The sequence below is a fragment of the Mesitornis unicolor genome, unplaced genomic scaffold (assembly GCF_000695765.1).
Source record: "Mesitornis unicolor isolate BGI_N332 unplaced genomic scaffold, ASM69576v1 scaffold24057, whole genome shotgun sequence".
In the NCBI taxonomy this organism is placed as follows: domain Eukaryota; kingdom Metazoa; phylum Chordata; class Aves; order Mesitornithiformes; family Mesitornithidae; genus Mesitornis; species Mesitornis unicolor.
The window spans coordinates 147,576-158,443 of NW_010198057.1; the positions used below are offsets into that span (position 1 = coordinate 147,576).

At 37.8% G+C, this 10,868-nt stretch overlaps 1 protein-coding gene across 1 annotated transcript in view; it reads right to left on the bottom strand.

Annotated features, from left to right (window-relative positions):
* RNF19A (ring finger protein 19A, RBR E3 ubiquitin protein ligase) overlaps positions 1–10,274 on the bottom strand; it is a 20,120-nt gene extending 9,846 nt beyond the window's left edge. Inside the window, exons 1-4 of the mRNA XM_010189008.1 lie at positions 9,518–10,274; positions 3,659–3,867; positions 1,602–1,746; positions 786–948 (exon numbers count right to left, since the gene is read on the bottom strand). Coding sequence (XP_010187310.1) covers positions 786–948; positions 1,602–1,746; positions 3,659–3,867; positions 9,518–10,134 — 1,134 coding nt within the window. The 5' untranslated portion in view covers positions 10,135–10,274. The remainder of the gene's footprint in view (positions 1–785; positions 949–1,601; positions 1,747–3,658; positions 3,868–9,517) is intronic.
* Between the last annotated feature and the right edge of the window lie 594 nt (positions 10,275–10,868).

A 10,868-nucleotide genomic window follows, 5' to 3' on the forward strand; every position in this document is an offset into this window, starting at 1 on the left:
TGCTGAACCAACCCATCATTTCAAAAATACCATTTCCAGAAGATCTGGATAACTTACTATTTTATCCTAAGTTACAAATAGAATACATAATTATCTCCTGTTTTCCTTGCATTTTGTAAATTACTTTATACCAAGTGCTCTTAGTTATATATTTGAAAGGAAATACATCCAATGCCTTCTGATTAACATAGTGATTTCTAGCTGATTCGCACAAACACCAAAATGAAGATAGATACTATCTACCTACATGCACTGAACACTGCTCACCATGGTGGAATGGCCCAAGGCAACTAGTAAGATGCTGAGTATAAATGCTTAAGTGTGTGCATGCACAAACATATACTGGCATAATGTTATACTAAAATACTGATTATTATCTGCTTAAAAAAAAATAAATCTTTTCTTTTTGCCTTCCTTCTCCTCTAAATATTGTTTAATTCTAGGGGACACAAGGGAAACCAGAGGTTAAAAACGGCAACTTCGAAAAAGCATGCAAGAACTTCCATGGTAAAATGCAGAAGTTGTTCAGTGTTTTGCTCTGCTTGTTTTAAGAGGAACTACATTCTTAAAAACACTACTATGCCTTCCTGTACAATTTAAACAAATATCCTTAAATAATTCAGAGGTTGGTTGGTCTGGTTTTTCTGTGGAGTGTTTGGTTTGGGTTGGGGTTTTTTTGTTATTTTAAAGATGAGTGAAGAAAGCCAACTGAACATTGTGTTACCCAAGTCATACAGTGCAGAAGGTAAAACCTGAAGCACGTTAGGAGTTGTAGCACATCTTACCTTACGTCCCACATACACAGGAATTCCAATAATCATAGCAGGAATAGCAATGCCAGCTATTAAGGCAATTCCTACAGGAGCTCCAACAAGTGTCCCTAGTTGCCACAGTATTTTCTTCTTACGGCTCCACGGTTTCTTTCCCCAAAATGTGCAACCTGACGGGCTAATAGAAAGAAGAAAACTGTAAATAAATTGTGAATAAAGTACACAGTACTGAACTGTTCTCTAGCTACAAGATTATCATTCTTGGGTTGAAGTTACAGATATCACAGATGCCAAATCATCGGTTATAATTTCTTAGGATTTTTTTTTTCATGGAAACAGAAGTGTTTGGTTGGAAAAGACCTTTAAGATCATCGAGTCCAACCACAACCTGTCCACTACTAAACCATGTCTCTTTTTGCCTTTACGATATATTTTGCAATGTGTAGAGAAGTATATTGCACATTACCACATGCCAATCTGTAGTTCATGGGTAATTTATATAATCAAAGTTTCTGTATTGCTTACTATGAAGACAATACAGTAGTATTAAGACATCAGTGAAAATAGGGGGCATATTCATCTAAGACACTTCATTTGTTGTTTTCTTGCATGCATGAAACTTAGGAAAGTATTTTAAAATAAAAAAATAACAAAGCAGTAACTTAAATACATCCATTGAAAACCAACTTAATTCCCAGATACGGATATTTCAACTGTACTTCTCTACTCCAATGGAAAGCAAGCCAGACTTATTTACAGCACCCAGGAATCTACTTCTTTATACTTTAGAAAACAAATTACCAAACACATAGATCTTTTTCTTAAATGTACCTTAAATAATGTAAATCTGAGATCTCTTTCATACACAGCCAACAGAATTCGCAGCCACAGACAGCACAAGTCATATGATTGCAGCTTCCATCATTCATTTTTATTATATAAGCAGCACAGCGTGGGCATGGCTTTATGTCATCAGCTGTTTAAAAACAAACATTAAGATCATATTAATTCTTTAGACAAGGAGATTTAATCAAAATACAGACATATGTTTGGGGAAACTGATTGAACCATTATCTGAAAAATGGAAGAAGTTTGCTTTACAAATTTTGATTTGGCAACAACTTGATAGCTATTTGTATTTGTAAACTTTGGACCAAGTAAAACTAATGAAAACATTTAATGCATATGGTCTGTTCAAAGATTTTCAAATCTTAATACAATATATGAGAGTTGTCTATTAAATATGTATGTTAATATAGGACTGATAATATGGTCTATTTAAATATAATCCTCTTTCACATTTCATGCTGTTATGAATCTTTTACTTGAATATTCAGTCTCTACTCTTATTTCTTCTTATCTTAAATCTATCTCCCCTTCCACATTAATTGCATTTATTTTGTATCATGAACCTACTCTTAAGTCCTTTTCACAGCCCTACTTACTCTCTAGAAAAAATAACATTGTAGCAAAAAAAAAATACTGGAGGCTCTCCTTGTTCCCAAGTCAAATACTGAACAATGTGGTTAAGTGACAATCTCTATCATTAACAAACAAGGGGCTGTTGAGCAACAGCGAGATACTTGTATGCTGACACAACCACAGTTGTGATCTTCGTTCCTCCACATCACTGGATAGCACCTGTCCCATCTGGGACAAGCCATCCTCACAGCAGCAGAAATCACTTGCGGCTCCTCATGCAGAAGTCCAAGTTTACTGCCTCTGTGCTACTAGGTAGGGCCATAGGAAAAGACAGGTTATACTTGGTATAAAGAATATTCAGCAGAAACAGCAAGCACCTCTGCCAACTCCAGTGCAAGAGGACAGCAAGCAGCTGAAAGGATGCACTCGCTATTCACAAACGGGAACAGATGCACAACCTACAGGGCAGAAACTAAACTGAGCAAGTTCTTACAGGGCAGATACACCAGAGCTACTGCTGTTCATGCTGGGAGTGACTGAAAGGGTAAAGAACGGAGCTGGCATGCCAATTTATTTAAAGTTTATTTTAAGTTTGAAAATTAGAGCAAGATGCCAATTTTTAAGACAGGATGAAGTGCCTTGTGAAAATGAGCCAGCACAAACAAAAAAATCAAAGACTCCCAAGTCTAGGGCTGGATTGGAGAATGACAGCTATAACTACACTCAAGGTCTAAGATGGACTTTCCCCCAGATATCCACCTTGTTTGGTCAGGCAGACACAAAAACTGCCAAATACATCAGAGTGTGAAAATGAGGTAATTCTTATCAATAACAAACTGGACTCATGTTCTGTAAAATACTACTTTGAATAGTTTATCTTCTTTTTGGGGGGGTTACAAACAGTTCAATTCCAAGAAGATGGAATTGTTTGCCTTCTGGTTGCCAATACTGAGGAGCATTTTATTGAAAAACAGAAAATAGTACTAACGAGCAGATGCCAAACATCAGAGCTGGCATCAGAGTAGTAGTCTCTTCTGAAAGCAGAAAAATCAGTGGTTTTGAGTTCTATTTTTAAGAGCTTTTATTATAAACAGCCCTGTGAAATTTCACCTATAGTGGGGCAAATGTGTCTTCCCAGCATGTAAGTGATACAACTGAAAGTCAGCCTGCCAAACAGAGAATGCTTTGCAGCACATTCCTTTGACTTCACATTTTTCAGCTATAAAGGAAGAATTTAAAACCCTGAGAAGTCTGTAAGATTGAAGTCAGGTACTGTGGTCACAGAGTACTTCAAATTATAGCATTTAAAATTTGAATTCAACCCTTAAAATTGTATATTTTATGTTTCTGAAAGACAGAGTAGCTAGTATCTACCATGCTGCTATTCAGTTCTTTCCTTTTTAGAGTTAATAGTGCAAGTGTACTAAAATGGTATTTTACAGACACAGCAGCCCAATCATAAATACCTGCTGCTCCAGACTCCTGGCTGTAACTAATAGATGAAGAACGAATTGTTCTCAGGCGCAGACTCTGAGCCCTCTCCTGGCGAGCAGCATCACAGGTCTGGTTTGGGTGCCAAATCTGCTTACAGTGGTAGCAAAACTCAGTTCCGCAGCCTTCTCGTCCACACGTAAGTTTGGGACAGCTGGCACATCCAAAAGCGATCACAGCATATCTTGAATGACCAACAGGGACAAGAGAGAATTTCGTTAATGAAGACAGACAAAGACAGCTGCCAGAGCAGCTGAAGCAGGTACAAAGGCAGCAGACATCAGGAGCCGACATGAGGTGGGCAGCACACATTCCTTACCACCTCCTTCCACAACTCCATCACTACTGCATCAGACTGAGACAACAGAAACACTACAATACTGCAGTGTAATGCTTTGCTCCACCACACTTTACTTCATACAGCACTGAAATATACTGCACTTAAGGCTGAATGCAACCACAGTTTAGAAGAGCAGGACAATAAAAACAAAAATGGTATTTAAGCAACTGGAGTAAGTTACAGTTTCAAAAGCGTCCCGGTCACTCTGGGCATGTATAATCTTGACTTTCTATAATCTGGGAGGACCCCTGCTAAGTGATCTGTAATGTAGTCTACTGCTGTAAAGGCATCCGGCTTGGTACTACATAACACAGTAGTGTTTTACTCGTGGCCTTTTATCATGAATACCACGATCTCCTTTAAACAGATGTTTGTTTACTCTTCGTATTTTAAAATGTCAAAACAACAAAGCAAGTCTTTTATAAATAAGGATTTTGGTTTCTCAAAACAATTTTACTTTTTTGACAATTTTAAAAAATACATTTCAAACTGTAAATAACTGGTAAGAGTACAGGGCCTCATTGTCACATTTACTCCAGCAATACTATAAAGCAAAAAGTTCCAAAAACACTGTAATCAGACACTACGTGAACAATTCTATACAATGACAGTTGTTGCCACAAATCAATTCCTCCATCAGGTTTGCATTTTAAAGTTAACATGATAAAAATACAGACAATGTGCATGGGCATGTTCATATTAATACTAAATATACATATATAGACACAAACACACAAGAGCCTTAATTACTACCCATTTTAATGTTTTTCAATGATTTTATGCAATAGCATTCTTTTAAGTAGAAAGCAGTACTAAAGTCCACTGGTACAAACAAAACAGTTTTATAATTTTATTCATGCAAACAGTATCCCTGAACAGATTTCAGCGGATTTATAAATGCAGCAAGGCTTAACATTATGACTGTTCAAATTAAGGTAATTTTAGTTTAAAATACTAGTTTATTTTTATCCTCTGCCCAATTGATAGCAGTTGCATAAAATTAACTCAAAATATTACTTGTCAGTAATGATAAAGTTACTGCCACTCACATATCTACCTGGAAATTCAGCCATTTTCACTTTAGAGTAGCTACAACTGAAGCTCCCTAAAGTTAATTGAAAGGGATAGAACTCGCATGAAGTGTTTTAAAACTGTATGTTTGAGGTTCCCTTCAAGTTCTGCAAACAAATAGGAGTTTTCAACCTCTAAGTTACAGACAATCCAGTTACAAATAAAAATGGGATATATGCTTGTCTGTTTTCAAATATTTACTTTCCCAGTAAAAATCTGTTTCAATAATTGCTAGGCTCTTCTACATTCTTGCCAAGTTAATCAGCTCTATTTTCCCACTTAGAGCAACTAAAAAGATAATTGCTTCATATGTACACAGAGACTCTAATCCAAAAGCTTCTTCAGCCTACAAGGATCCATCCAAGACTCAGTAACGTTATACCAAAGAACTTCAAGCACAGGCTACAGAATTAGTATTAATTTCAGTATTAATTTATATCCTGCCTGCCATTGCTAATAAAGAGGGAGCACATCTGGGACTGATGTATTGGCATAGCTTTAGAAAGCAACTTTTTAGACCAGAGCACACCTCACTTCAACCTTTATAAGATTACAGGTTTCATTTCAACATTTTGCACTCATTTGACAGGTGATGTGACAGCCAAAAGTTCTTGTTAGGCTGAGAGAAGGGACAAGCAACCAAACACAAAGTATAACAAGTAAAACAAAAACCAGAAGCAAAGAGCAATTAACTGAAGAATGTACAGTGAGAAGAAGAACTAAGAATTTGTACTCTTTTGCCCAATTTGCTTTTTGCTTGACAAAGGTGAGAAAATCTAGGAATCACTGCCATCTTCTAATAATGCCAGCAATACAATCTCAGAAGAAAACCGTTAAATAATTCAGACAGAAATGAAGACAGAACACATGTGGAATACTGATTCGCTAAGGCTTGTTAAAATGACATCGGAAAACTGGTATGAAGAAACTGAATCTCAAAAAATGAGTGTGGAACAAAGCCCAAGAGGTTCAGGAAACCTCTGTGCTCCTTCCTTTCCTTCAAGGAAAGACCACCTTGTTGGGAAGTTCGTAAGTTTTCCACTGGGACAGGAGTAGTAGTAGCACGCTTAATACTGCAGTTAGCTGTTTCAAGATCTGTTTGGTTCCAGTTTTGCCACTTCTAGGACCTATTTTTATCTCAAATAGAGTGAAAGACAGCTGAAAAGGGATATTTACTTCCTCGCTATTCTTTGTTGTTTCCTAAGAACAAAGGGGCCCACAATGCAGAAAAACAAGATTATAACAGACTAACCTAGCTTCCCTCCTTTTTTTTCCTTCCTCATTTTTCATTCCCCTCAGGGATCAAAGTTTTTACAATTATTTGCTCTTTATCCGGTCCTGACCTTTGACCAAGTGTGATGCCCACACCTGAAACAATATTACACAGGAGGTTTCAGAGAAACATAGAATGGTTTTGGTCTGAAAAGATCCTTAAGGTCAGAGATTCCAACCATCAAATTCATCAATGCTGAGGAAAGCTGAAGCACAGTCATGCACCATTCACTCAGTTCCTTTTTTTACCTATTTGTGCAGTAATTTTTTCCTACCAAAATGCTTTACTTGACACCTATTTCCCATTTATTACAGTACTAATTTCTAATTTTAAAGACAACTTTAGGAAATAACGCTACCCTCTGAAGCTACTGCACCTTTCCTACTTCGGGATTAATTGCAAATTAAGTAAATGCACTCCATCCAGCTCCATCACGAAATATCTGATCCATACTAAAATCGGGTCAGCTACCATCACAACCCTAGTGCATTCTGCTAGTGCTACATATCAAAAACTGTTCAGAAAAAAAACAGTCCTCAGTTTTAACTGCATATTGTACAAGTTGATTACAGTTGCCAAAGGAACTAGAAACTGCGACTACTGTTGTACCACATCGATGTTACAGCAAACATCTGCTGATCCGAAGTTTGTGCGTATTGTATGTGATAGCTCATCTTTAAACCAATGTTTGTTAGCATAGGCTGTTCTGAAAAAGTCTGAATAGTGTTTGCTTCCCTAAACGTCACGTCTGTTCGATTCCTTCCTTCCTCCTCCTTCTAAGCTCCACAAGAACATTAAATCCCTCTTATGACTTTCTACACAACTCCCACTTCTCCTGCACACCTCCGTGCGGGTGCTTTCTCCCAGCTCCCCGAGCTAACAGTGAGGTGAGAGACCAGTGCTGCAGCAGGCTCCCCACTAGGCACACACTAGACCGCACCACAGTGGCTGCCTGGAAGGCCAAATGTAAAAAGGTAGGATTCATGTGCAGGTATTTCTCGTCCTGGAGGCATTATTGATAGTCTCTTTTCTTTATTATGTTTTTTTCCTGAAACTTCTTAGATAAACTTCTGCTGAAAGCTCAACTCCCTCTGCCCAACATATCTGAAAGGTGCTAAAGGTTTCAAAAGTGATCAGGAGAAGGTTGGGGAAAAGACAAAACATTATCACACAAGTTCTTGCTTCTTTAGGATGACAACCACAACAAATGATCCTGCTAAGAAGCATCCAAGAAACCAACTTTGCTTTTAAACTAGTAATGAGAATTCAGAGAGAGGGCACTATCCGTGCATTAAAAACGGAGTCCATCTACCACTGTGAACATTTCCCTACCACATGAAACACGTTCAGAAAAAATTACGTTATCAAAGGTACAGTTGAGGTTGCTCATATAGCGCTAGCTTTTTCCACTCACACAAAAACACCGGCGTAGTTTAGCTGCCTGGCAATATACTGTGTTTTCCACAGGATTCCACCCTCAGAGTAAGGAGTATGCAGTGGGCAGTTCTGGAGCAATGATTTAAACATTTGCTGTGTACTAACTAATACTTTGCTGTGGTCCCACCACATAATTGCACAGAACTTTAACTTCACTCTGAAGATCCAGTTTTTCTTTTTGTAACAGCATTATTTAAAGCAACTTTCATTACAGTCCCTGGCCATGTAAAGATACTTAGGATTTAGTTTTTCTTACAAAGAGAAAACTGAGGCACAAAAAATAAGCAAGGTGAAAAGCCTTCATTATTAAAAAAATCTGCCTTAGGCTGCTTACTGAAGAACTAAAAAAGTATCACTGAAACATGGTTTAACAGATCTTACCTGCTTCCCCTTACTTTGAATAACAACAGTTTGCCCAGAACATGAAAACTCAAAAAAGCTTGAGCAAAGCATATTTCTGCCTATCAAATAATGCCTTCTAGTGGTTGTTTTCTTTTGCAGTATTGAAATATTAAGAGCAAGCTGTACTGTTTTTGTCCACATGACTGTAACAAGCTCATGCAACCAATCCATCTCTCAAGCCACTTTTCTCTCTCTGCTCAAACTATACTATAGCAATGCCAGCCACTTTGGACCCGAGGACCTAAGACACTATCAACTTTCTGGTCCTTGCTTTTGACATCTATTTTATTTAAAGTATGAAAGCAAAATTGTGTTCATTTAAATTTGAAAGGCTCCTAAATATTAAGCACCAGAACATTAATACTGGAATATTTACTCAACCTAACAGTCAGTCCTATTTTGCTTGTTCTCTTACAACATTCTCCCTTTTCTTCTACTTATTGCTCATCTGCAAGACTTTGAAATGGAGATGTCATCTTTTATGAGTTTTTATTGTGCACTGAATATCCAGATCGCAGTCGTGGCTATAACCTTCACACATTATAATGCAAACAATCTCTAAAAAAGCAACTTTCTGAAGAATGGCATTATGAGACACCAAGAGCAGAAAAGCACGATGAGCTGCTCAGTAGTATTCAGCCTACTCCTGTCAGAATTGAGAACGGTTTCAGAATCATTTCAGTATTAGAACAATGTTAAAACATTAAATCCCTCCGATAATAAGCAGGAACAAGTTGATTATTATCTTGTATCAAAATCCTGTTGACAGGCAACAAGTGGTGTCTCAACCAGCCACAAGATGGAAGATAATTGAAGCTGGAGAGGGCTTTTATTGAAAAAGACACACAAAACCCCCCAGTCATTTTTCAGTTGAAAAAACCAAAAATGCCCACTGTGCTTTAACAAATAGACTAAGTTACAGTCAAATCAGTTCTTTGTAGTCTAAGCTTTGCACTGTTGCCTTGGCAGTGCAACATCTAAGTTTTTTTGCCTGCTGTAGATACATAGCAACCACCTATCAGTAAGTCTCATGATATTCCTGACATTTCCTCTGTGCAGAAAAAAAATTCCTACTTGAGGAAGAGTTTTATTTTGAAAGGTGGGTTTTTGTTGTTGTTGTTTTGGTTTTCAGGGGTTTTTTTTGTTTGCTTGGTTTGTTGGGTTTTTTAAAAGAGAATTCTGCCTGCTACCTAGTTGCACAACACATAACAAAATGCTAAAGTAAAGCAATAAACTTTTCAAAAAGCATAATGCTATGAACAATATTTATGCTGTCGCTTTTTTGCAGATATTGGGGAAAGAAATACATACCCACAGTCTGGAGCTGGGCACCACCTACAGTCAGGATCTGCAACCAGCCAACGCCTAAGCATAAACTCTTCGTATTTTTCCATCAGGATGTCGTCATTCAGTATCAAACGAATATCATGAGGATTAAATCGTTCTGAGCATTCTGGACAGCTGATATTAACTCTGCTCTCAGAGATTTCTATCCGGAGATATTGCCGCAAGCAGTCCACACAAGACCTATGGTGACAAGTCATTATCTCCGGGAACCTGTCCTTGGAGTGCCGCAAAAGGCACAAGGGGCACTCCATGAAGTCTCCACTTGGTTTGCTGCTAGAGGTTGTTCCGTTATCAGAAGAGGTACATGTGGAGAAAATAGAGTTTTTGTCTGTACACATTTCTGAATGAATGCTTTCAATACTCGCAATTCCATCAACACCTCCATTTAAATCCCTAGACTTGCGTTTCGTGTCTTTTTTCCTCCGAAAAAGAGAGCCCAATGAAATTCTTCTTTTCTTTGGTGCTTTTTTAACTGACGGCAAGCTCACAGAGGAGGCGGAAGACTGGAGGTCCCGATCAGAACCCATTTGCCGATGTAAACTCATGTCTAGGTCACTCATCAGAAATGGGTTAAATTTCATATACAAGCCTAATCATTTTTAAGGATCAAAATAATGGAGTCAGAGGATACAGGCATATTATTATGTAACACAGTTTGAGAGTCTTCATGCAGAAAATTCACATGCAGCCGCTTCCAGCAAATTCTTCAGAGGAATTCCCTATATTAGGAGAAAAGACGAAAAAAGACAGATTAGAATCACACCCATCACTTTTGGTTCCAAGACATCACAGCACTCTAATTACTACGACCTTCTTCTCACCATCTGACCCAATACTTCTGTCAGCTTTTTCTATCCTTTACATCCTATCCTTCTCATCTTAACAAGCTGAAACTTCCCCACGGTCAAGGACTATCTTTGTTACACTTAAGCATCTTCACTCCCCTGCCTCCTAAGTGGGGTGGTGCGTTTGTGCACACACATGTGTAGAAGTTACCATAACCCAAGATGACAACTAAGTAAATGTATAACAAGTTCTTCTATAAAGCATAGTAACAGGCTTACAACTTTGGAAACTTTCCTGTCTTCCCTACCTTACATTGTCCACACATGCAATAAGGTCATGTACAAACCAAATATATTTAATTAAAAGAAACAAAACACTTTTGTGTTTTGAATCCATTTAGACTGCCAGTAGAAATTAAGTCACTGTGGCTAAAGAAGTCAAGATATTCTCAAAACCTAAGGTTTCTCAGAGAAGTACGCAGATGCATATTTATAATGTAAGGCACCTGAATATTTCAGGGAGCAGAGCT